This window comes from Schistocerca americana, chromosome X, assembly GCF_021461395.2.
Source record: "Schistocerca americana isolate TAMUIC-IGC-003095 chromosome X, iqSchAmer2.1, whole genome shotgun sequence".
Lineage (NCBI taxonomy): Eukaryota > Metazoa > Arthropoda > Insecta > Orthoptera > Acrididae > Schistocerca > Schistocerca americana.
The window spans coordinates 891,769,202-891,797,112 of record NC_060130.1 but is presented as its reverse complement, the minus strand read 5'-3'; the positions used below and the strand labels follow the sequence as shown (position 1 = coordinate 891,797,112).

At 43.5% G+C, this 27,911-nt stretch overlaps 1 protein-coding gene across 1 annotated transcript in view; it reads right to left on the bottom strand.

Moving 5' to 3' along the window:
* Positions 1 to 27,911, bottom strand: part of LOC124555200 (prolyl 3-hydroxylase 1-like) — a 460,841-nt gene that overhangs the window by 171,248 nt on the left and 261,682 nt on the right. Inside the window, exons 3-4 of the mRNA XM_047129045.1 lie at positions 13,988 to 14,168; positions 13,578 to 13,703 (exon numbers count right to left, since the gene is read on the bottom strand). Of these exons, the coding sequence (XP_046985001.1) occupies positions 13,578 to 13,703; positions 13,988 to 14,168 (307 nt within the window). The remainder of the gene's footprint in view (positions 1 to 13,577; positions 13,704 to 13,987; positions 14,169 to 27,911) is intronic.

Sequence of the window (27,911 nt, the reverse complement as noted above, 5' to 3'; positions counted from 1 at the left end):
AGTGGTCAGGTGGTTTTTTCGCCTTTTGACAGTTTAATACAAAAAACAACGACTGGGATCTGAACTGACTTTTCTTATTCGGTACGTCAAGGATGCTGAGGAGGTTTTTAACCTCATTTAACTGGTGACGAGAACTGGATTTCTCGTAAAGTTCACAAGTAAGGCAGCAGTTTAAGTGGAAACATTTTAAACATCCGACCTATTGCCCGGACGTGGCCTAGAGTAATAACCGTCTTTTTCCTAAATTGAAGAATTTTGAGGCGGAAAACAGTGTGGAAATTATAAAGAACTGAAAAAGGACTTAAGTGATCGCTTCAACAACTTGTCAGAAACTACCATTGCACAAGGCATAGGAAAGCTTTTGGAGCGCTAGGAACAATGTTTAAATATGAACGGCATCCACGTAGAATAATAGCTAAGATATCATAATATGTTCTAACACAAGTTTTCTTCCATTATCTTGAATAAAAATGTCTGGAGAAAGAAAGGTTCTTTACTTTCAAAATGATCATTGTATATTAGAAAAGTGTAATATGTTAAGTCACTACTCTTCGAAAAAATATTTCTCAAAATTTTCTTGATACGTAGCGTATTCGTTTTACTGTAGCCCATTCTTGGTTTTTAGAGCACTTACTTGGCAACCACCCCGACTAAACATATCACTTTTTTGAACGTGAGTCCGCAGCTCGTGATCGTGCGGTAGCGTTCTCGCTTCCCACGCCCGGGTTCCCGGGTTCGATTCCCGGCGGGGTCAGGGATTTTCTCTGCCTCGTGATGACTGGGTGTTGTGTGACGTCCTTAAGTTAGTTAGGTTTACGTAGTTCTAAGTTCTAGGGGACTGATGACCATAGCTGTTAAGTCCCACAGTGCTCAGAGCCATTTGAACCATTTTTTTTAACGTGCACTTCCCGAAGTCAAATGCACGAAAGACACAAATTTGCAAACACGCCAGACGACTAGCCATGATCTACAAGGGGCAGCCAAATGGAAACGAGACAGAAAAGACGCAAGTAACCTGTTTATTATTTCAACAGTAATCGTCATAACTCTTAACACATTTATCCCTCTGTGACACAAGACTGTCAGTGCCATCTCAGAAAAATAGTTACGGTTGCCTACGGAACCATGATTATATTCAGGCGAGCAGTTCTTCGCCAGAAGAAAAACAATGGCTACGGACGTCTTACTTCAACGCTCAAAAAATATGGAAGTCGCATGGGGAGAGATCGGGACTGTATGGAGGATGTGTAAGGGTTTCTCAGCGAAACTTATGCATCGTAGTCGAAACAACCATGGCAACATGTGGGCGGGCGTTATCCTGCAACAGCATGACAACGGCCTGTCAACATACCTGGACATTGATGGCGCGCTGAAATTTTTGCAAAATGTCAGAAGGTATCCAGGGTGAGGTAGCATTAACTCTGTTCCCGTCTGTCAGTAACCCCGCGCACATGTTTTCAAGATTGTTTCGACTATTCTGCAGAATTCATTAAAGCATTTATTAACGATTCTGTAAACAGTTGCAATATACTTAGTGTGCAGTGGCAGACATCAAGCCATCCATCACGAAGTTTCAGCCCATAATATACTCCTATAAGAGACAAAATTTTAGCTCTTAGGATATGATGAAGTCAAACCTGTCAACAGTTGCAGATTCGTTAATAAACGCTTTAAGGACTTTAATAAAGCTGCTGCTTCCTTGTTAACAAAACGTTGAAGCTGAAGAAATATTCTCCAGAAGTGTCGCTGAGAAGTCCTTACACATCTTCCACACAATCCCTGTCTCTCTTCAAACGATTTTCATATTTTTGGGGCCCTGAAGAGAGACATTCGTGTCTGTCGATTTGTTTCGGACAAGCAAGTGCACTCCTGGGCACAATCATGGTTGCGTAGGCAGCTACAAAAATTTTTCCCATGACGGCATGGACCGTCTTATCTTACGGTGGGATAAATGTTTTTAAAGTTACGGCGATTACTTTTGTAATAATAAACAATTCACTTAATTTTTTCCCTCTATTTCGTTTTCATTTGACTGCCTCTAACAGATTCATTCATCACCCACTCAGAAAAGTCATGTCTATGGTTTATTCGAATCATGTTAAATGTTTTATCAGACACAATACAAATGACATAAAGATAAACTGTGTAATCTGAAAGAGAGTGCTTCTCCTGGTACGCCTCCAATCCATGAAACGTGGACATAAGTTATTTACGTAACAAGGATAGTTTAGTGTCTGAAACTCAGGTAAAATGATGATAGTACGATATACAGCCAGAACCTTACCATTATATGATGAAGCATGCTTCTGAGAGGACTTTATGAGACACGGAAAATTAAAATATATCTCGCAAAAAAAACCTAAATGCGACAGGTACGAATATACAAAAGAGGGTTGCACTTACAAGGGACACCGAAAATTTTCGAGAACCAAGACAAGCTGCGATGAGAGCCAGCGAAGAGGAAATGGGAAGGCATAAGGTCAGTTCGGAGCTACGGAATGGATGGCATTTGCGCGGAAGAGTGATGAAGTCGTTTCGCCCCCGCAGGGTTTGAAATGTAAAAGCATTCCAGTATTCAGGCGCTCGGGAGCCGGCCTGGAGAAACACTGACTTTCACAGATTACCTTTAATTCAACGTTATTTTGACGACGTTCACCTCCGTAAATATATATCTAGATACACGTTGTTGGTTAAATCAACCTCGAACTGACGACTTTCACAGCCAGAACCTTACCATTATATGATGAAGCATGCTTCTGAGAGGACTTTATGAGACACGGAAAATTAAAATATATCTCGCAAAAAAAACCTAAATGCGACAGGTACGAATATACAAAAGAGGGTTGCACTTACAAGGGACACCGAAAATTTTCGAGAACCAAGACAAGCTGCGATGAGAGCCAGCGAAGAGGAAATGGGAAGGCATAAGGTCAGTTCGGAGCTACGGAATGGATGGCATTTGCGCGGAAGAGTGATGAAGTCGTTTCGCCCCCGCAGGGTTTGAAATGTAAAAGCATTCCAGTATTCAGGCGCTCGGGAGCCGGCCTGGAGAAACACTGACTTTCACAGATTACCTTTAATTCAACGTTATTTTGACGACGTTCACCTCCGTAAATATATATCTAGATACACGTTGTTGGTTAAATCAACCTCGAACTGACGACTTTAGAACACTAAGTAGGTTACGTAGGTTATGGTGATTAAACCATACCTTTCAAAAGTTTTTATTAGTGAATAATCGACAGGCTTATTATATGAGGGTATTCGTGAATGAGGGCCCAATGTGAAATACTTTTCGTCTTCCCGTCACTTTCTGAAATTTTAGGAAGTCCTTTAGAATCTAGTGAAAAATACAATTTCACCTATGTGTGAAATTAATTATGACATTTATGGTCATCATTCGAGATGGAAACTTATTCCGGATGGAATGCGACTTTACCTTTGTTTCAAGTAAATTTCGCTAATGACGGTTTCTGCATATATTTTCCATCAGCATACCACAGATTATTTATTTTCAAATTTTCACAGAGTTAAATCCATGCTCCACAAGGTCATATCTTCAACCTTGCCGATATAGTGAGTGTGCGCCTTGCAGAAAAACCTTCTTCCCATGGTGCTAAACATATCTATTCTAATACGATATATTTAGCGTGGAAAAGAGAGAATTCCGTGAGTTCTTTACTATCCCATTAGGGTTATGACGGGCGTGACTTGCTGGATATCACTTGTAAGGAGACCCTGGAAATTCAAAATGAAAATAAGTATTTCTGCACTCGATAAACGCACAATCTTTTCACCTACAGACACGAAGTATGGCGTGTTAAGGAGCGCAAAATAAAATACATCTGTAATAGCAATTTGAATTGTCATATTGCTGCGCAGTGTGTTATATTTTGAAACTTCTTGGCAAATTAGTGCTCTGTGCCTGACTGGAACTCGAAACATATCATCAGCCTTTCACGTACAGAGTCCTTGTCATGTGAGCGCTTCTCAACTACCGACCTCCGCTCTTACTGAACAGCCGGCCGAAGTGGCCGTGCGGTTAAAGGCGCTGCAGTCTGGAACCGCAAGACCGCTACGGTCGCAGGTTCGAATCCTGCCTCGGGCATGGATGTTTGTGATGTCCTTAGGTTAGTTAGGTTTAACTAGTTCTAAGTTCTAGGGGACTAATGACCTCAGGAGTTGAGTCCCATAGTGCTCAGAGCCATTTGAACCATCTTACTGAACTCCTTAGAAGCTCCCAACTACTGTGCAGACTAGGACCGCTAGGAGGATGTAGTGTCTTACTCAGCCACACGGCTGATATCGGAATGAAATTCATTTCCTTCTGGCGGAGATTGTCGCGAGTTAGTCATTGCGTGCAGCACCGGGGCTGGGAACTTTACTTCAGCATTTAGTGTGCAGTGGGACATCACGAAGTGACTGTTTCGTTTTTCAGCTCATAACATACTCCTATAAGAGACAAAATTTTAGCTCTTAGGATATGATGAAGTCAAACTCCCCTCTATATCTACACTTCCGACGTAGTTAGCCCCTCTGTATCGTTGAATGTCAGTGTGTAGTTTGCAAAACATGGCATCCAGCCAATAACAAGTTGATGATTGGATTCAGTCCATGAGGGAAGCTCGGGTGGCTGAACTCGAAGACTTTCCTGAGAAAATCAGGTGAAGAAGTTCGTATTTTGGTTCGACAAACTATTCCAGGAATTAGAAAATGAACAGCACAGACATCAACCTACCACATATGAAAGAGTTTCTGTGTGATGAGCAGAAATACACTGATAAGCCAAAACATTATGAGCACCTGCTTAACAGCTTGTTTTTCCGTCTTTGGAACGAAATACGCCACTGGTTCTGCGTATCATGGATCCAACATTTTGTTGGTAGACTTTTGGAGGTATATGGTACTAGATGTCTACGCACAGGTTGAGTAATTCGCGTAAATAACTGGCCGTTGATTTGCGTACGCCGTGATGGCGCCCGATAGGGACCAAGATGGGTTCTATAGGATTTACGTCAGGCGAAATTGGTCGCCGAGAGTTCAAAGTGAGTTCACTATAATGTTTCTCAAACCACTTTAGCACGGTTCTGGCTCCGAGGCGCGGACAATTTTACTGCTGAAAGATTCCATCGCCTTCGTGGGAAGCCGCGCGGGATTAGCCGAGCGGTCTCAGGCGCTGCAGTCATGGACTGTGCGGCTGGTCCTGGCGGAGGTTCAAGTCCTCTCTCGGGCATGGGTGTGTGTGTTTGTCCTTAGGATAATTTAGGTTAAGTAGTGTGTAAGCTTAGGGACTAATGACCTTAGCAGTTAAGTCCCATAAGATTTCACACACACACCTTCGTGGGAAGACACCAAGCCTGGAGGGATGCAGGTGGTTTGCAGCTGTCAGCGTGTCTTCGATTACTACCACGGGTTTCATGCAAGCGCAGGAGAATGTCTCCCACAGCATAATACTGCTCGCACTAGCTTACATCCACAGCGCGCTGCACGTTTCGAGCCGCTGTTCACCTCGATGACGGCGTTTGTGGAGATAACTATCGACCTAGTGTAGCAAAAATGTGATTCATCCGAAGGGCCGACACGTTTTCATTGACCGACGGCCGAATCCCAATGGTCCGGTGCCCATTGCAGTCGTAACTGACGATTCTGATGCGTCAACATGTGAACACGTTGGGGTGGTCTGCTGCGGAAGAGCTTCATATTCAACAATGTACGATGAATGATGTGAGCCGAAACACTTGTGCTTAGACCAGCATTGTGTTCTTTCGGCAGAGATGCCACAGATTACCATCTATCCTCCTCGACGGAGCAGACAAGCCTCCGAACACCACGTTCTGTGAAGAGTTGTGGACGTCCAACTATTTAGCGCCTGGTGATAGTTCTATATCTTTCCATACATGCTCACGGTAGACGCACGTTATCACTCAACCAGCTTCGCCGTTTTAGAGATACTCGTTCACTGGCTCTGCTTGATAATAATCTGCCCATTGTCAAAGTTACTTATCTCTATGGATTTCGCCATTTGCAGCCCATGTGGTTGCAAGGGTGATCCCCAGTCCGTGTCTGATCCGCTTACATACTTTTCTTACCACGTCACGTGCCTGCAACGCAACGAGGCGGCATACAACGTCGTAGTGGGCAGTGGTCCTAATGTTTTGGCTGATCACAATATTATATCCCAATATGTAGGAGAAGGCACTGTAAGAATTAAATAGCAAAACAGCACCAGTAGGTATTTTCCGTGACCTGGCGAAAGCATTTGAGCGTGTAAATCGCAGCATTTTGTTAGAAAAACGATCACCCACGTAGTAACGTGCTGGTCCACCTTTGGAATGCAATACAGCAGTAATTGTGCGTGGCATGGATTCGACAAGTCCTTGATATTTTTCCGGTGATATGAGACACTAGATGTCACCTATAGGTCATGCAGTTCCCGCAGATTATGGGCCGATGGTTTGTGGACGTGGAGCTGGAACCCGATTGCGTCCCAGAGGAGTTAGGTCAGATTCCAGTCACGCAAATTTGGTGGCGAAGACGCCAACATGAGCTCACTATCACGCTTCTAAAATCACTTTAGTACGATTCTGGGCTTTTGACACGAACAACAACCCTGCTAGATGATACCATCACCAATGGGGAAGACATTAAACATGAAGGGATGCAGGTGATTCTCAATGATGTTCACCTAATCCACAACTATCATCGTGTCTTTAATTAACAGCACAGTTCCAGTGGGAGCTCATGTGAATGTTCCCCGTCGCATAATACTCCCTTCACCGGCCTGTATCCGTGGCGCGGTGCATGTTTCGAGCAGCCGTTTGCTTAGATGACGGCGGATCTGGACACGCCAGTCGGTCTATTGTAACAAGAACGTGACTCATCCTGCTATACTATAATTTCCATTACTTCCATTGATCCACGGTCCAGTTGCGGTGATCCCCTACCGACTACAATCGTAACTGACTGTGTCGTTGGGTCAAAATGGGAACACGTGGGGGTTAATCGCTTCCAAGCCCAATGTTCGACAGTGAACCCCAAACGATACGCTCCAAAAGCCAGGTGGCTGCACCAGTAATGTACTATGTCGTCAGATATGCCACGTTACAAACTATCCAGTTTCACATAAAGGGCAAGCCTCCGACCATGCTGTGATGAGGCGTGGGCGTCCGACACCTTGTCACCTACAACTGATTTCACCGTCCTTCAACCACTTTCCATAAATGCGCACGACAGCAGGACGCGATCAGGCAACCAGCTTCGCCGCTTACCGCGCCACGTGCTGCAAAGGCACCAGGCAGCATTCTGTCTTCCGGTGGGCAGCGGTCATATTGTTTTGGCTCATCGCTGTATGTAAAAATCTTTCACTAAAAACACATCAAGCAGAGTTAGCTCTTTTTTAGATGAGACAAGTATTATTATCAACCACAATGGGCTTCCAGGAACAGGGAAAAATGGTAAATAACGTTTAAAATAATTATTGACTGTATTTTTGCAAATAACATCTCTTTTAATTAAAAAGAGTAGCATATGAGGTAACGCACATCAAAGTGTGTAGCACCATTGGCACATTTAGAGTATGGGCAAGAGTCAGGAAGTGAGACAGAATTTTCAAAATGTTTGGTTGTACACAGTGATGAGTAGTTAAGTTGGAGAAAACACATTACGGAATCCCTTAAACATTTAATATCAGCTGTTTATCCACATCTTTTCGTTATAAGTCTTTTTGAGAAGCAAATTAGTGAGTTAACGTTTGATTCAATAGTGGCATATGGACTTATATTCTGTCGAAATTCATCTGCAAGAACCAAAGTTTTCATTGCACTAAAGCCTGACATTGGAGTGTTTGGCACCCAGTGAGATGGTCTTGTAGATAACTGTTCAAAGAATTAAATACATTGCCTACCAAAACAAAGTGGAGCACCCACGAGGCAGGGTTGGACGTCAATGTAACTTCGTACACATACACACCATCGGCGGGTATATAAATGATTATTGGGTTCAAATGGCTCTGTGCACTATGGGACTTAACATCTGAGGTCATCAGTACCCTAGAACGTAGAACTACTTAAACCTAACTAACCTAAGGACATCACACACATTCATGCCCGAGGCAGGATTCGAACCTACGACCGTAGCGGTCTCGTGGTTCCAGACTGTAGCGCCTAGAACTGCTCGGCCACACGGGCCGGCAATAAATGATTATGCAGTATGCTGCCACAGGTAGAATGGCCACTACACTGCATTACTGTTGTTAGTGTTTAGTGTTGTTCGAGGCCTGATAGGATATATAAGGGGTGTAAACAACTTCAGATGTTGATTGATCTCTGTGAATGACGTGGAGACGACATGTACTCGCGCTAAACAGCGTGGTTAACATCTGACAGAGTTTGGAAGGTGCCTCATTGTGGGTCACAATTTGACTCATCAGCATCAGCAGTGATCTGCCAAAAGGCAGGTTTTCACATGGTAGTTCTCCAGGCTGTCCGGTCTTCTGCCATCCTCTACAGGTCTGCATAATTTCCTCTTCCCTTTATGTCGTTTCAAGTATTCGAAAAGAATGTTTTATGTGTTTTACAGTACGCAGGGACTGAATCTGTTGTTACAGTGTAACGTGCGGTCCGTATTTATTTCCATTGTAATCTTCCAAGTGATGATAACATCCGTAGATGTTATCATGAGTTTGAAGACACAGGCTGTCTTTGCAAAGCGAAAAGTACGGGACGACCAAGAGTGACTGAAGAATGTGCTGAACGTCTCTTTGGAGACTTTTAAGGAGATGCTTACAACTACGTCCTTATCGTTTGCAGTTGTTACAAGCAGTAGAGCCTACAGACTACAGTTTACATGCCATCTTTGCAAACGAAATGTTGGTGCACGACGATGAAGATTTTCTGGATCGTGTCGTCGTCAATGATGAATCGACATTTCATCTAAGTGGAAATGTGAACACACATAATGTACGCATCTGGGGGTCGCAAACCTCCACAACATGGTACAGTTGCAACGAGACTCGCCTAAATTGTATGTTTTTTTGTGCCATATCCCGGCTGAAAGTTTATGAGCCTTTCATTTTCGGTAAAGCAACTGCAGCCGGCGTTTCTTGTCTTGATGAGCTAGAAGTGTGGCTTTTTCCTTGATTGGATGAAGGTGAATCACAGAACGTTGTACCCGACCGCTGGATCAGTCGGAAGGTGTCGGATGACAGAGATTGTTTCGCATGGCCTCCACGTTCTCCCGATTTGAAGCTATGCGATTTTTACCTCTGCGGCTTCATAGGAGCTCATGTGTATATGCCTGCTCTACCAGCCGCTCTAGCCGACTTAAGGAACAGGACTGAAGCTGTTGTTGTAACAATTACTCCAGACACACTGATCAAGGTTTCGGAAGAACTCACCTAGCGACTCGACGTGTGTCGAGTGACGAATGGTGCTCACATTGAACACTTGTAAGAAAACCTTTTAGTTGCTCTTTCATTTGATGTATTACTTATAACCGTAAGCTGAATGTAATAATTGCTACAAAGCCTTAAAACTTCAATATTAATTTTGGAACATCCGGTATTACAGCAGGGCAAGAGTAATGCCAACAATAATTACAATACTAGAAGAAAAAAAACGTCCATAACCACTCTTCATTTAAACTGACTTTATTTCAGAATGGGGCGAAAAAAGCTGCTACCAAAATATTTGCTCACGTACCGCATGAAAGAAAGTACCTGAGAATCTAAATGTCGTAGCGAACTAAAAAGTTCCTTCAGGATAACTCCTTGTGTTCCATAAATGAGTTTTTATTTAGAAACCTGAAGTTTTTTTAGTCCACAAATATTAAAGACTACTTTTAGTAGCAAACCAAATATTCTTTTCTATTATATGACTACATCTGTAAATTATCAGCATGCGACTTTATTTAAATAAAAAGTAAGTTAATAAACCGTAAATTGTGTCGTTTCACATCATTATGATACACAGTACCAATCATCCTTGGAACTAGGAGCTAACTACAACGGATCCGGAAGACTTGCTCCCCGTACCAGCTCTAAGGCTTCACTGTTCACAGCGGAGATGCCGGCGACTGCTGTTTATTACAACACTGTCGCGGTGAATGTCAGCCGTGTGTAAGGCGAAAGAAAGACCTACCCGGTGTAAGGCACAGACTCGTAATTTTGTGAGCAAGCAGAGTGTTAGTAACTGACATTTAGGGGCAATTTCCTGTTGTAAAGGTCACAGTATGTAATGAAAACGAAGTTATCTTTGGCGTTCCCCAGAGAAGTGTGATAGGCCTTTGGCTCTCGTTTATCTATATAAATGATTTAGGAGACAATATGAGCATCCCTCTTAGATTATTTGCAGATTATCCCTCCTTTTACCATCTTTAAAAGTTATCAAAAGTAGATACGAATTACAAAACGATTTAGACAAGATATCGGAATGGTTCAAAAAGTTGCAATTGAGCCTGAATAATAAAAATGTGAGATCCTCCACGTGAATATTAAGAGAACTCCTTTGACTTCCTTCTGTGCGATAAAAGACACGAATTTAGAATTTAAAAGACACAAATTTAGAAGTTCTTGCTTCACCTGAATATCTGCAGATTGCAGTTAGTAACAATTTATATAGGAGAATCATATAAAAAATGTTGTAGGGAAGGACACTCAAACACTACCTTTTATTAATAGAACTCGTAGGAATAGCAACAAATCCAGTGAAAAAGCTACTTCCACTGCACCAGTCCATCCACTTCTAGAGTACTGCTATGCGGTATGGGATCCTTACCAGAGAGGATTGTTATAAGACACTGAAAAATATCTGATTAGCGTGTCTTCTTTTGTGTTATAATTTAGTAGGGGAGAGAGTGTAACGAACATGGTAAGCTAGTTAGGATCGCAATCATTAAAGCCAAGGTAATTAATCTTTCCACTGAATTTCATTCTACAACTTTCAACTCTGAATGGCGAAATATTTTGTTACCTCTGCCTTACATAGAGAGGAATGACCATTGCGATAAAAACAAAAGAAACCAGGGATCGCACTGAAAGAATAAGGTGTTCATTTAGTTGATGCTCACTTCGGAAGCAGAATGGTAGAGACGTAGGAGTCGCAGAAATTAGATTGCCGTCAAATTTAACATCAAAATTAGGGACCACGTAAGAAACAAAGTGAAAGAATTATGAAACCTTGGAAGCAAAAGGACGCATTACGAGCGAAGTGAAGATAATGTGCGAAGCAGATGCAAACAGACAGAGATCATTTTTCGACAAAATAAGTCTACTACCACTAAGAATAGATAACGCGGAACTCCTGAGGACTTACGTCTACAGCACAGCATTGTATTTACATGAATTAAAGACTATGGGAAAATAGGAAAATACAGTATCGAGGTGCTTGAGATGTGCTTAAATAGAAGAATACTGTGCGCTGATAAGATAAAAAGGTTTTCCGCAGAATCTGTGAGAAAATAGTGTGGGAAAAACGGTAACTATTGGAAGGAACAAAAATGTTCAAATGTGTGTGAAATCTTATGGGACTTAACTACTAAGGTCATCAGTCGCTAAGCTTACACACTACTTAACTTAAATTATCCTAAGGACGAACACACACACCCATGGCCGAGGGAGGACTCGAACCTCCGCCGGGACCAGCCGCACAGTCCATGACTGCAGCGCCTTAGACCACTCTCTTTTTTTTTAATCTCATTTTGTTCGCTTTCGTTCGTTGCATTTTCTCGGGTGGACGTCGTAAGACAGCCGTTTTTAAGTTCGTCTTTGATCGATGAACTCAGTTTTTTTATTACAGAGGGCAGCTAATCCTCTGACCGAACACGCTGAGCTACCGTGCCGGCTTCAATAATGATGAAATGATGATGAAAGACACACAACACCCAGTCATCACGAGGCAGAGAAAATTCCTGACCCCGCCGGGAATCGAACCCGGGACACCGTGCGCGAGAAGCAAGAACGCTACCGCAAGATCACGAGCTGCAGACCTTTTTTTTTTTTTTTTCGTTGCGTCTGCTCGGGACGGACGTCGTAAGACATCTGTTTAAGTTCGTTGTTGATCCATTTACTCAGTTTTTTTATTACAGAGGGCAGCTAACCCTCTGACCGAACACGCTGAGCTACCGTGTCAGCTACCGCTCGGCTAATCCCGCGCGGCTGGAAGGAACAGTACTATATAGGACATGTGTTAACACATCAGGGAATAAGTGGAAGGAACCACAGAGGGCAAATACTCTGAAGGAAGACAGATTTTTCAATATATTCAACAAATAACTGAGAAGAAGGTGCATCTCTGAAATGAAGAGGTTGGCACAAGAGAGTAAATCGTGACCGGCCACATCAAATCAATCAGAATAAGAATTTCATTTTATTGATTGAGGTATGTCAAGGAATTCATTACATAGGAGTTATCATACAGCCTGTTTTGATTAACAAGGGGACAATAAGGCAATCGGATTTTTGTAATTCTTTATATTTATAGTATGTAAAGTTCTGAGCTCAAACATCAATTGTGCTCTGCAGTTCGATGTATTTCTAAAAAACTGACCAGAAAAACGACTTTGAAGTTTTCCAAGCGTCTATAGTATCCTAAATCGGTCTCGGCCTTTTTACAGAAATCACTCGGGCATTCGTGAGAAATGAGTTGGTGAAACAGCGGTGAACCTTAGTAAGAATGGTCGGAAGACTGCCTGAGTACATCTCCTTTCGAATATACATCCGGTGTTTTAATCACTACCACCTTAATTGGCTGATTTTTCGACAGGCAGCGTGGCAACGTAGTACTGTGCTTGCCTGAACTGTGGGTGGCTCAGTTTCGATTCCTCACCGTGGTCAATATTTAAACAAAGGTGCTCCATGAAGGGTAAAATACATAAAGACGAAACAAAATTAATTTCTAATGTTTTTTTTAAACTTAAATGTTTTTATTAACAATCTTTTATAAAATACCGGTAATTAAGAATTTATATTTGCTATAAAAACTGGATTTAGTATGCGATATGTCTTTAGAAATAAGAAGACGTGCATTTTTCAGATTCATACATTTATATATGTGTTAATTAGCACACATTTAATGAATTTTATATTTAAACCACGTCGGTATTTGAAACTGAACTGAATAAAAACGAAAAAAAGTCCAGAAACAATACTCGAACCAACGATTACTACCCTCGGCCGCTACAGATTTTTTCCATCCTTATGCATTTTACGTTCCAGTGAACTGCTGGCAGAACACGCATCTTTATTTGAAAATTTTGCATCGCGAGGATGTGAATCCACGCTACCCTTTTGGTAGGTGACGATTCTACAACAGAGCCACACTGCCTGTCGAAAAATCAACTGCATTTTAGGGTATTGCAGACGCTGGGAATACTTCAAAGTTGATTTATTCAAGATTTTTTGAGTATTGCTTCGAATTGCTTTAAGTAATTGATATTTGCATTCTGAACTTCGTGTACCATAAATATACAAAATTACACAAATCCAATTACCGTGTGGTCTCTTTGTAAGTACCAGAAGTCAAGAGAGAAATGCTGGAAGATATACTAATCTTAAGTCACATTGTTGTTAAGTCTTATCTTACCTTTGAAATATGCGTACTGCAGGTAGTGATAATGGTTCTGCAGCAGATCGTCATGCGTTTCCCCATTGACAGTGTTAACTTTGTCGATACACTTGCTCTTGCATTTTAGGCAGTAAGTGTAATGATCTGAAATAGACGAAACTGTCAAATATGAGTCACATCTGGCTTGTTCTCTGTATCTTACTTTCAATTAAATCAATTTGTCGATAATCTGTAAGTTTCAATTGGTGTGGGTGTCATTTATGCAACTTTACGACTATGGTAATGAAATCAGTTTGCCTCGAGAGGGACACTGAACATGCATGCAAATCCATTAGTGTCTTGATATGCGATATGACGCGTGACGCCGCGTGAACTTCAGCGGGAAGCCGAATAAGGGTATTAGCGAGGGGTGCGACGTGGCAACTCACTGGAGATGGCGGAGGTGAAGTCGGGGAACCAGCCGTGGTTGAAGGGGCCCTCGCAGTACGCTCTGCAGTCCGCATCCGCTCTCAGGTATTCCTCGAGAGATTCTTCCATGTAGCGGGTCACCATGGCGTAGTCCTCGCTGTTGTAGGCGTCCAGTCCGTGTATGTACAGAGGGACGAAAGCCTAAGGAAGAGAAACATAACAAATTAAACGTTCTCGTGTGCTTATGGACTTCCGTAATACTAAAGACAATATACGTATTCACGGAGTATCACAGTTGGTCACGGTGGCGAGAAACTTAAAAAAGTTACGTACCCTGATCGGCCAAAACATTATGACCACTTATTAGCTTGTTTGTCAGTCTTTGGAACGAAATACATTACCGATTCTGCGTATCAGGGATCCGACAATCTGTTGATAGGTTTGTTGGGTATGCAGGTCATGTAATTCGCGTAAATAACTGGCCGCTGATCTGAGTACGCGGTGATGGCGCCCGATAGCGATCCGAATGGGTTCCATGGTTGACATCGCCGTCGGGGACGACATCAAATGTTCAAATGGCTCTGAGCACTATGGGACCTAACATCTGAGGTCATCAGTCCCCTAGAACTTAGAACTACTTAAACCTAACCAACCTAGGGACATCACACACATCAATGCCCAAGGCAGGATTCGAACCTGCGACCGCAGCAGTCGCGCGGTTCCGGACTGAAGCGCCTAGAACCGCTCGGCCACCGCAGCCGGCGGGGACGACATCAAGCATGAAGGGATGCAGGTGGTTCTCAGCTGTCAGCGTACCTTCGGTTACTGCCACAGGTCCCATGCAAACGCAGGAGAATGTCTTCCATAGCATAATACTGCTCCCTCGAGCCCCCGTTCACCTCGATGACGGCGTTTGTGGAGACTACCATCGACCTAGTGCTTCAAAAAAGTGATTCTACCGAAGAGCTGATACATTTCCATTTATCGACGGTGGAAACCCGATGGTCCCACACTCACTGCGATCTTAATTGTCGATGTCGTTTGGACAACATGTGAAAACGTAGGGCGATGAACGGTGTACACCAGCATTGTGCTCTTTCGGCACAGATGCATTACATCACTATCTATACTACTTTAAAGAACAGAGAAGCCTCCGCACCCCACGTTCTGTGAACAGTCGTGAACGTCCAGCCATTTAGCGCCTGATGGTAATTTCACTGTCCTGCATCTTTCCATAGATGCTCACGACAGTAGCACGTGAACATTCGACCAGCTTCGCCGTTTTCGAGGTGCTCGTTCACAGGCTCTGCGTAATAATAATTTGCCATTTGTAAAAGTCGCTTATCTTAATGGATTTTGCCATTTGCAGCCCAATTCTTCGCTATGGTGATCCCCCATCCGTGTCTGCTTCCCTTACATTTGTTATACGAGACGCGCCCGCAGTACCATACGGTGAACAGTAGTCATAATGTTTTGACTTATCACTGTACACTGATAGTTCATCCATCACCAGAATCGAGAATCTCGTTGATTTTTCCCTGTTATCGATATAGATACTGGCAATTACAAGACTTTAGAGAAGGAATTAATTTTGAGTTTTAAGCTAAATTTTTTGTGTGATTTCGCATTCGCTATCGCAATTTTTCATTTAATTATTAATTTCGGAGTTATATTAACATGATTTGCTAGCTAACAATTTCAGATGCTTTGACTTCGTCTCCCCCCCCCCCTCCCTCGCTTTTGCGATAACTGATAAAATTTGACAAAAGTGTCCAGACAGGAAAACGTTACAGCCGATCATAGGGCTACAGTTGCTGCGCAAACGCAGAACTGTTCTGTTGCACACCTCAGTGGATATTTTATGGGATACTGAAACCTCATCCCAAAAATTGGAAGTGCAATCCTGCATCAGTTTCTTTAGTTTGAAAAGTTACATACACTGTACGCGTTATACGCATAGACTGTCATGGAATGTTTGGAAGGAGAATGAGCCGGCGTGGCGCGGAAGTCAGGCCTTACGCCTCTTCTCGCTAGATGGCAAAGGCAGCGTTTTCACAGCGGCAGGGGACTTCATTTCATCGTGGCTCAGCCAGTGACCACGAAATATCAGCTCATTATACACACAAAACTTCCTCGTTAATCACTCTACCTATTCCTGGAAATCAGATCGAAATCCCTACAGTAGTTCTTCAGATTTTTGACGGTTTACGAATAAAATGTAAGTTTCCAATCACAATAAAATATTTTTATGTAATACAATTACAAATTAAAATGGATGGATTTTCTCGTTTACTTTTATACTGTTAAACCTTGCTTCTTGCAAAATTTCGTGATTTTACGTCAAAGGGAAGTACCCCATAGATTTTGATGAGTGAGTTTACGAGTATGGAAAATAACTTATCTTTTTATTGCATTGGCTTACAAGTTTTTTTTTTATACCGTCAATAGGCTGCAGACCTTAGTATGTGACATTCATTTCAACTTGATATTTCTAACCGTTCGTGAGAAAAGGGGGTCTTTCTAGTCGGACAGACAAACAGACAGGCAAACAGACAGAGGATTCCGTTTGTACCGAGGCTAAAAAAGACGCAGCTGTGCGCTCGAGTCCTGTTGTGATAGTAAAATAACCGACGAGGGTTTGGCAGACAGGAGACTGGGGCGTCAGAACCAGGTGAGGCTCGGTAGCGCACGAGACATCAGTAGATGGCGGTACCCTTTGAGGCTTAGTGATTGGTAGACGCTAGAAGTATGAGAATCTTAGACCGCAGTTCGTTAAACGCGGTCTATGGCCGCGTGGTTGGAACAACTTGGCCATTGGATTCAAAACAAATACACATATTGCCTATTTTGAATCACAGGCAGGGCACAAAACCTAAATGTTCACACGTCGTCTACACAGTTTTATATGAGGAGCTTGGATCATCACAAAATTTTTGCGAAACGTTTCGTCGACAATAAGGTCATTAGAGGTGGAGCACGAGCTCAAACTATGGAAGGAAGACGAAGGACATTAGCTGTGCACTTCTAAAGGAACCATCTCGGTGTGTACCTTAAGTGATTTGGGGAAATCACAGAAATCCTACATCTGGGTGGCTGGAAGGGTATGTGAAGCGTTGTCCTCTCAAATATGAGTCCAGTGTGCTACCCACTGCTCCACCTCGCTACGTAGAAACTCTGAGTACATGGCCTCAACAGAAGCAATAATACGTGTAAATATACGAAAGCACCTGCTGCTGTTCGATAGCATCATCGCTAATCAGACACAATCCTCCAATTTCTAGAAGTACCTTTGAGATGAAATACCGACATTAATACAGGGTGTCCCAGGAAGAACAGTCAATATTCTCAATACGACTGGAACCATCATTTGAAGCAAAAAGCCTAGTAAAAATGGTTCTATAGTGCGTACCTTAAGAGCAATGAGATCTCCATCTTCGATACTGTGAAACAAATAACTTTTACTGCAAGCACTTTGGTTTCCATATTTTGAGAGGTGGTAGTATGAATCAACACAAGAACAAAAAGTCCAGTAAACGTAAGCTCTTAGGGAATACCTCAAGAGCTATGAACACTTGTTCGTCTTCGCTAATGTGAAACACATCTCTTCTATTGAACAATTGTCATAGTTCTTAAGGTATGGATTTTAGAGCTCATATTTCCTAGACTGTTTTGTTGTTTTGGTCCATACTACTTCCTCCCAAAATATAGGAAGCAAAGAGCTTGCAGTAGAAGAGATTCGTGTCACACTGTCGAAGATCAAGAAGTTCTCATAGCTCTTAAGATATGCATTTTAGGGCCCATGTTTACAAGACGTTTTGATTCCAATGATCGTTCCTGTCGTACCACTGAATACTAACCATTCCTCTTGGGACACACTGTATATTTATGGGGATGGTAGATGGCAGACTGAGACTCATTGTAAGAACCCTAAGACACAGTAATTCATCCATACAAATGAAAGTTTTCTGCGCCTGTCACTTATTTATTTTACCAATATGCGTTTCGATGCCTCGCACAACGTCCTTCGGGTGGAGTATTGTTTATTTACATAGCTGGTCTTAGTGAAGAGCACATATGCCTTTTCACAGCAGCAGACCAAGGGCATTGTAGGTCATATTGCGTTTTTTTTTCTAATGATAAATTTTTAGGCACTTTAAGGAGAAAAAACATCAGTGACAGTAAATTGTTCTTACAAGGGTAGTAGAGTCGTAGAAAGTCTTTATACTACTGCCTCTTCTATGTCCTCTCGACTGTACATTCTGTTTAGGCTGTTAGTTCTAAGATATTGTACATGTTAAAGATATGCTGGATACAAAGATAAAAGATTAGGTGATTTTCTTTCATTTTAAAAGTATAAATGGGTTGCACCAGGATATGGACATGTACACAGTTCAATTATTATATTAAGTAGTTACATATAGATAAATGTTTTTCTTGTATTTTAAAAATATGGAAGCGTTGCAACAGCAAACGGAAATGTGCGCAACTTAACTGTTATATTAAATACTTGTTACAAAAAGATTACAACGGGTTGTACGTATATATTGCAGGTTGAACTTACTGGGAAATGTATGGGAGTGGTCACATTAATTGCTGTTCATTGAAATTGTAAATTGTGAGAATGCTTTAAGAACTTTGTAAAAGGTTTTGAGAAAGTTGGTTGAGCCTGTTTCCCTATTTTCGTGCAGTAGATCTTTCCCGAGTTTCTTTCTGTGAATATAGATTTCTAATTCTTCATACACAGACAGTGTGTCCTTTGTTCAGTTTGTGTAGTATCTTCAGGTTGGTTTCTGCACTGTCGAATGGATGTCCCGTATATTTTTTGTGGGGGTCTATTGCAGATTTGAGTGGTGTTCTGTATCGGAAGGCGTTTGTGTGGTTTTCTTGTGTTTCATTTTTGGTTTTTAAGTAAATCGTCTGTTAGTGTGTGTTTTTACTTGCAGCTCTTTGTTTTAGAATTTTTATTTAATTCTCGAAGTTCTCTTCACTCTGTTGGAGTTTTAGTGCTCTGTGCATCATTGAACGGTATGCTGCTAATTTGTACATGCTGGGTTGGCAGGAGGAAGCATAAATGATTATGTTTTTCACTAATTCTGATTATTAACCTCGAAAGTGCATTTTCTAAAAAAAAATCATGAGCAAAAGACTCCACATAACACACATTGCGCTTGGTCTGCTGCGGTGAAAAGACTTCTGTGCTCTTCACTAAAACAAGCTATATGAGTAAACAGTTCTCCACCTGAAGATAATAGTGTGAACCATTGAAAAGCATAGAAATAAATAAGTGATTGACGCAAAAAACTGTTCTACATGTATTTATTAACAGTCACAGCACGCATAGTACCGTCCTTTATGGACACAATATTCAATGCATCCATAACTTAAGGCAATTACGAGACTTTCGTCCAAGCGATTCTTTGTTATTGATTATAAGGCTTTCAGCTTTATCCAGTGGAATTAAGGGAATGGAAAGAGAAAATGCAGAAAGGATTGCTGTTTTTGTCAGACTTGTTTAGTTAGTGCGAGAGCAACATAAACATAGAGAACGAAGAGCAGTGGGATATTGTATGGTTCACATGGCTCTGAGCACTATGGGACTTAACATCTGAGGTCATCAGTCCCCTAGAACTTAGACCTACTTAAACCTAACTAACCTAAGGACATCACACACATCCATGCCCGAGACAGGGTTCGAACTTGCGACCGTAGCAGTTGCGCGGTGCCAGACTGAAGAGCCTAGAACCGCTCGGCCACAACGGCCGGCGGGATATTGTACGAAACATATGTTTGTAAAGGCTTACTGTTAAAATTATGAAAGAAAACATTGCAAGGAGCACTTCTTTTTATACACACCTTCGCAGTATGTCCATAACGGCAAATTTAGGACACATACGAAGGCTTACCGACAGTTGATACTCCAACACACATCGTATGGTAGCTTGCGACGTAAGTGTATAGAGTTGCTCCGTACAGCTGTTATCAGTATCATATAAATTCGGTAACAAGTTCATACCAAGGTATTACGCGTTATCCTACCTTCGAAAATTCAAGCAATGACAACAGAGAAAAAAATTGCTTACTCAAGAGAATGAATCAAATACCTAACGCTACATGGTTCGATATTTTATTTGGTGCATAGCGAGATTACTAAACAAAACCCTTCAGTAGCAGAACAGAGCCGAAAAGCGACTCATTAATGACGGAGTTGAAGAAAGATGGAAACTTATAATTTAGCGCCTCTCCTCGAAAAGATGAAGCGACTGGACAAGGTCTGGGAAGCAATGTCCCACAATCATTTTACAAAAATCACTCTAGCAGCCATGACGAATGAGTTGGTGAAACAACAGGAGACCATAGTAAGAATGGACGACTATCTGAATCCAAATTCTTCCAAATACAGATATAGTGTTGTAATAACTGCACCTTAATTGGTTACACAGAAGAGGATCATATTTTATACATGGGTTTTGAATTATAACAATCTATAATTCATGTTAATATCTGTAATAGACTATGTTTTACCAAATGATGACTTAAAATGTAATTGTACCCTTATAGATACCCTTACTAATAATCGTAAACAACCAACAATATTCGGTGACTGCTATATCACAGACTATCTTGAACATTCCAGATGGGCAGTTTCTTGCCAGCGATCGGCGAGTCTTCTATTAGATTGCGCGCACTTGTGAGAGTTCCCGGGTTCGATTCCCGGCGGGGTCAGGGATTTTCTCTGCCTCGTGATGACTGGGTGTTGCGTGCTGTCCTTAGGTTACTTAGGTTTAAGTAGTTCTAAGTTCTAGGGGACTGATGACCATAGATGTTAAGTCCCATAGTGCTCAGAGCCACTTGTGAGATGCTAGAGAGGGAGTTTAGTGAGTTATGAGTCGCTGCGCGAGAAAAAAAAATATATTAATTCGATTGAAATCAATGTGAAGCTTCGTGAAAAGATGTGATTATGTACGCATGGACGAAGTTTTGTGAATTTGTAGATCAAGCATCAAAAGCTATAAGTTGAAGAGGCCGGAGGTGAGTCGGTGGAGGAGTAAGGGGCTGGTGGGCCCAGTGACGCACTGGCAGTCGAGAGAAATGTTCTGTTCGATTACACATTTTGTTGAAACTTCCTGGGAGATTAAAACTGTGTGCCGGACCGAGACTCGAACTCGGGACCTTTGCCTTTCGCAGGCAAGTGCTCTACCAACTGAGCTACCCAAGCAAACTTTGGAAGGTAGGAGGCAAGGTACTGGCAGAAGTAAAGCTGTGAGGACGGGGCGTGAGTCGTGCTTGGGTAGCTCAGTTGGAGAGCACTTGCCCGCGAAAGGTTCAAATGGTTCAAATGGCTCTGAGCACTGTGGGACTTAACATATATGGTCATCAGTCCCCTAGAACTTAGAACTACTTAAACCTAACTAACCTAAGGACATCACACAACACCCAGTCATCCCGAGGCAGAGAAAATCCCTGACCCCACCGGGAATCGAACTCGGGAACCCGGGCGCGGGAAGCGAGAACGCTACCGAACGACCACGAGGTGCGGACCCCGCAAAAGGCAAAGGTCCCGAGTTCGAGTCTCGGTCCGGCACACGGTTTTAATCTGCCAGGAAGTTTCATATCAGCGCACACTCCGCTGCAGAGTGAAAATCTCATTCTGTATACATTACGTTGTGAGAGATGTGAAGGAGACACGTCCCACTCTCTGACCATGGATGGCGTCACATTATTGGTGGCTGCTTTTGTTTGTACCTTGGTGACCAGATGCACTCGTAGGTGCCCTGCAGTGGTGATGTCAGGTCGAGCGATGGCCAGCAGGCTGACAGGAGGCCACAGCGTTAACGTCAGCGACACTTCCCTACTTCTGATACTACAGTATTCCGCTGCAGATGGGCGGCGCCTGGCTACTTAACCCCTCTCGCGCCCATTGTGGACGAACGTGCATGGGACGTGACCTGCTGCCCACTGGCAGGAGTCTGGCGATGGCACGCGCTGATGGCAAGTCGGCAGTGCTGTGGCACCAGGTCCTACAAGGAGATTCAGTGCAGGAGAGGGCTGACCTGACCTCGTCTCGAAGCCATGGCTGCAGCTGGTGGTGCCAGTCGTCTCTTTGTCTAGCATGGACCTGGCGTCGTGGTGATGCTTCTGGACTCTGAATGAATCTGCCTCGATATCACATTTATTTATACGACTCTGAGGCGCATTTGTTGCACTATCGCCTAGCCCCCGATCGTGTAGCTCACAATATGGGTCTTGTCCTCCTATAGCCAACTGTGCAGGTTTCACCAAACATGGCTGGCCTGCCTCGCAATCCTTCTGTGTATGTTTTATTCTGAATCACACGTCGCTACACTGCACTTACCAGTCCACGGTTGCTACTGCAACACACCGCGGCAGCAAATTCCTGCAAATTTCACTAAAAGTGAGTAGTTATACTACACGGCCTCCCTCCATGAGGAACACATGGCCCCTAGTGTCTTGCTCAGCGCCGGTTCTCCATCGCGACTACTTCCACAGCCGATTTATAAAATAAGTGACACACTTCCAAGAATATACCAGGCTGGCAGTTTTTAACACTATTCATTTACTACAATAACTTTTACGACTGCTTCCCATCTTTATTATGCTTTAGCACATTCAGTTTCCTCCGATATTTATATTACTATATTCCTCATCACTTAGTATGGCTATACCACCTCAGGATCTCTCACTGTATAGGTTAATCTTTGAACATTTATCAAGGATCCCCTGCCCTGCTCGTTATCTCAAATGCTACGAAACGTATTTCACTGCTAGGCCTCATGCAAAGCTAATGTACAAACAACCTCTAACTCTCCATTCCACACATACAAACTGAAATGACATTCTTCCTTTCTTAATAAATTATCCTTCACTTATCACTTTTAACAGTACATGGTCTGGCTCGGTGAAATTCTAACGCCTGGAATTCCGTTTGCCTATCCGTGGTTTTTTAACCGTTGTTTTGGAACAACTTTTGGAACTAGTCTTTGCGACAACAGTTCGCCATATGCTTTCCCAGAAAACTTATTACCAGAACTGTTCTCACGAGAAAACCACATACGCTACTAGTATTCACAGCCGGCCGGTGTAGCCGAGCGGTTCTAGACGCTACAGTCTGGAACCGCGCGACCGCTACGGTCGCAGGTTCGAATCCTGCCTCGGGCACGGATGTGTGTGATGTCCTTAGGTTAGTTAGGTTTAAGTATTTCTAAGTTCTAGGGGACTGATGACCTCAGAAGTTAAGTCCCATAGAGCTCAGAGCCATTTGAACCATTAGAACCACTGGCATATGCACTTCCCTGTGCATGTTGACCAAGCTCTCTGGCCTCAACGCAACACCCATTATCACACAATGGGGCAGATACTATTGCACTTAAATTACCCAAGTTACTTTCCCCACACGTAATCGCTTCGATACAGCTCACACTCATTCCTGCTACCTCAGACTCCACAATTCCACTGGATACCAGAGTCGGTACATCTACATTACTCGCCCTGACTTCAACGACGTCATTACGCAGGGCCTCACATAGCTGCCCAGAAATTCATATGACAACACACTCTACAACACTTCAGTGTTCCCACTCAAAATATCGTCCACCCCTCCATGATGTTCTCGTCTACCCTTCATTGAATCGACAGGTTTTACTAGATTAAGGGCTGTCGGACATCCTGCAGGAGCAGGTAGACTTTCCACAAGCTTGTCCATCTCATTTTCAGCTTCCTCCTCCCCCTCCTCTTTGCTTCCTCTCTTTCCCTCCTTTCCATTTTCCTCGTAATCAACATGTTCCTCACATCCTAAGGCCTGTTTTCTGTCAGTCAGTTATCATGCTCTCTCTGCAACTTCTTTCTATACTTTGGAGATTTGCGGTAAGCTATTTCCTTCTACTCAACATCAAGTGCTTCTTATCTCTTAGACCACTTTGCATTGTCTGCTCACATCTTGACTACTTCGACTCTTATAATTCTTAAGAGACTCTCTGTAGTGGTCAATTGGTGAGCGTTTCTATCTCTGGACCACAGGGTACTGGGTTCTATTCCCCTCTGGGTCGGGAATTTTTTCCGCCCGGGGACTGGGTGTTCGTGTTATCCTCATCATTTCATCATCATTTAGAAAAATGGCGAGAGGGGACTGTATAAAGACTGGGAATTTGTACAGGGGCTGATAACCACGCCATTGAGGGCCCCCCAAACCCAAAAATAATCATCATCACATCCTCTGTGGTAGCTCCATGCGGTATCAAAAAACCTGCACCCTGTGGTACTGACCACGACGTGATTACCTCTTATCAGTTTTGCAAACATAGACGAAAGGAAACACCTACCCCAACGCGTCTTACTACATTTGATGGTTAAATAGTGAGCCATATTCATTGCTCGACATAGAACAAAATAAACTTACGAGAACAGTTAACCATAACTCTATGAAATCACTTATTACTATAACTTAAATACTGTCGTGTCAGAGGCTGTTCATAACTATCGCTACACACCAAAACAATGACTTAACTTAGCTTCACATCCTGAATCAGTACTCATGGTTAACAGCATATAAACTACTGAACAATGAGGCACGCATCTTGCTGGTGACACCCATACTGCCACTATCAACCATGTGAAAACTAACACTTGTATTTACACCTTCTCAAAAATATGGTCTGTGTTCGGCTGTCACATACTATTCTTACAAGCACAAGTCAACCTTTGACAAAATCCACTGACTTGCCATGACACTCACAGGACACCACTCACCCCACCACGTTGTTTACCGTCACCAAAAGCCATTGTCTCGGGCTCAAACATCCCACTCCTCACACCACTGAGCAGTCCGGAGGTGAATGGATGGGGGGGGGGGGGGGGGGTGATGGGTCAGCAGGCCCAGTGACAATCTGGTGGTTGAGAGGAATGTTTTATTCAACTCTAAATACACATCATTTCGTTGGAAATGTGAGGCAGACACGCACCACTCCAGTGACCTTGACCAGCGTCAGCCTGCAGTTGGCTCACTTCCGACCTGGTGAGGGGCAGCATATGTAGGTGCCCTGTATTGCTGACATCGGGCTCACGAGCAGCTGGCAGCCTGACACTAGAACACGGCCTGGACGTCAGCGGCGCTGTTTCACTTCTGCTGCCACGACGTTCCTCTGCAGAACGGCTGCAAGCTGGCCGCTCAGGCCCCACTTGGGTGCACAGTGGAGGCAGGTGAAGACTGCCATGCACAGAGTGTGACACACTGCTCCTTGGCAGGAGTCTGGTGATGGCAGGCGTGGACGACAGTTCAACGCTGCTGTGGCACCAAGTTCTACAAGGAGACTCAGTGCAGGAGACACATGGCCCTATCTACTGTCGAATCCATTGCTGCAGCTGGCGTTGCCTGGTCATCTCGTCATCTAGCGTGGACCCGGCTTCCTGGTGGTGCTGCTGAACTCCGATTGAATCTGCCTCAAAATTCACACATATTTATACGGCAGTGAGGCGCATTTGTTGTATTTTTACCAATCCCGGTCACGAAGCTCACAACTTGGGTCCTACCCTAGCGTGGTGACATGGTCCTGCGTGCTCTGGCTACTGCTGCGTAGTGCATGTTTCGCTAAGCACAGCTCACCCGGCTCGCAATCCTTTTGCGTACATGTTATTCTGATCCACATGTTGCCACTCTGCGCTTATTAGATATTACAGTATTTCGTGGTGGCTTGCTTACAGATTCCTACAAATCTCACTAAAAGCAGGGTAGCAACACTACAAAATAGTAAAGTAGGATCACAAAGTAATATATGAATGGCAGCGCTTGATGGTGCACGTTAATTTGAATACAGTAAAGGTGACTGTCGACATAACTGGATACCGAAATAGATCATGTAACTAATCGTTGAAGCTAGACGGACAAATCTTTCAGCCGGCCGGTGTGACCGAGCGGTTCTAGGCGCTTCAGTCTGGAACCGTGCGACCGCTACGGTCGCAGGTTCGAATCCTGCCTATGGCATGGATGTGTGTGATGTCCTTAGGTTAATTAGGTTTAAGTAATTCTAAGTTCTAGGGGTCTGATGACCTCAGATGTTAAGTCCCATAGTGCTCAGAGCCATTTGAACCATTTTGAACCAAATCTTTCTGAACATAAATTACGTGGTGAATCTTCCTTCGTTGCTAGACAGAACGAGAGATGTGTGACTATGTGAGATTGACTAGTAACCAAATACTTGTTTCATGGCTAAGTAAACTGTGATACAATTGAGCGACTTTCATCATTTCAGTTTTGTCATGCCAGTACTGCATAAAAAGCCGTGCGTAGGTTGCTTTAGACACACCGTAGTATTCAATAGCTGCCTACGCATTCTGTGTAAAGGTCACCTCTTTCACTCTGACTGCCGCTAGAAAGTGACTGAACTTACATCAATATAATAAATAAAGGGTGGTTGCAACATGGGTATCTTTTCTCCCTGACACAGCTATTTTTATTGAAGAACTAATTTCAGCAAAATTTTTTCGGTCAGTAACCAGCACACCTCACTGAAAATACACTGATCAGCCAGAACATCAAGACCATCTATCTAATTGCACGGATAAAAGCTGCGACGCGTCATAACATGAAGGCAACGAGGCCTTGGTAGGTCACAGGAGGGAGATGGCAGCACATCTGCACACACAAGTCACCCAATTCCCAAAAATTCCGGGGAGAGGACAGACACATAAGAGATGTGTTCGATCAGGTTCAGATCTGGCGAATTGGGGGGCGGAGGGGAGGCGGAAGGGCAGCACGTCAATTGGAACTCGCCACTATGTTCCTCGAACCACTCTATCACACTCCCGGCTTTGTGACCATGCACATTATCCTGTTGAAAAACGCCATTGGTGGCAGGAAACATGATCATCATAAGGGGTATACGGCGTCTGCAACGACTGTACGATACTCCTTGGCCGTCAGGGTGCCTAGCACAAGCTCCATTGAATGTTCTCCAGACCATAATGGGGTCACCGCCAGCTTGAGTCCGTCCCACAGTACAGGAGTCAGGGAGCTGTTTCCCTGGATGACGACGGATTCGCGCCCTCCCATCGGCATGTCGAAGAAGGTATCGGAAGTCATCAGACCGTGCAGCGTTCTACCATTGCGCCAACGTCCAGTGCTGATGGTCACGAGCCCATTTCAGTTTTAGTTGCCGATGTCGTGGGCTTAACATTGGCACATACGTGGCTCTTCGGCTGCAGAGGCCCAGCTTCCGGAGAGTTCGGTGCACTGTGTGTTTAGACACACTTGTACTTTGCCCAGAATTAAAGTCTGATGTTAGTTCCGCTACAGTTCGCCTCCTGTCATGTTATACCTATCTGCCCAGCCTGCGACGTTCGACATCTGTAATAACGGATGGCCACCCAACACCACGTTGTCTGTATGTGGTTTCGTCCTCGTTTCGCCACGTGTTGAAGACACTCACTACAGCTCTCCTCGAACACAAATCGTACAGTTTCCGAAATTCTCATGTCGAGCCTCCAGGCCATCACATACCCTCGGTCAAAAGATAGATCGTGCGTCTCATTATACACAAGGACAGCATGCTCACTCACACTATATACACCGTGGGTGTGTCTGACCGGCAGTCGTTCCTCGCCAGGTAACACTGCTATCGCCTGAACGGGTTCATATAGATAATAGGTCGGTGGTCATAATGTTCTGGCTGATCGGTGTATGTTGCGTTGTATAAAAACTGTATACACTATGTGATCAAAAGTATCCGGACACCTGGTTGAAAATGACTTACAAGTTCGTGGCACCCTCTATCGGTAATGCTGGAGTTCAATATGGTGTTGGCCCACCCTTAGCCTTGATGACAGCTTTCACTCTCGCAGGCATACGTTCAATCAGCTGCTCGGAGGCTTCTTGGGGAATGGCAGCCCATTCTTCAGGGAGTGCTGCACTGAGGAGAGTTATCGACGTCGGTC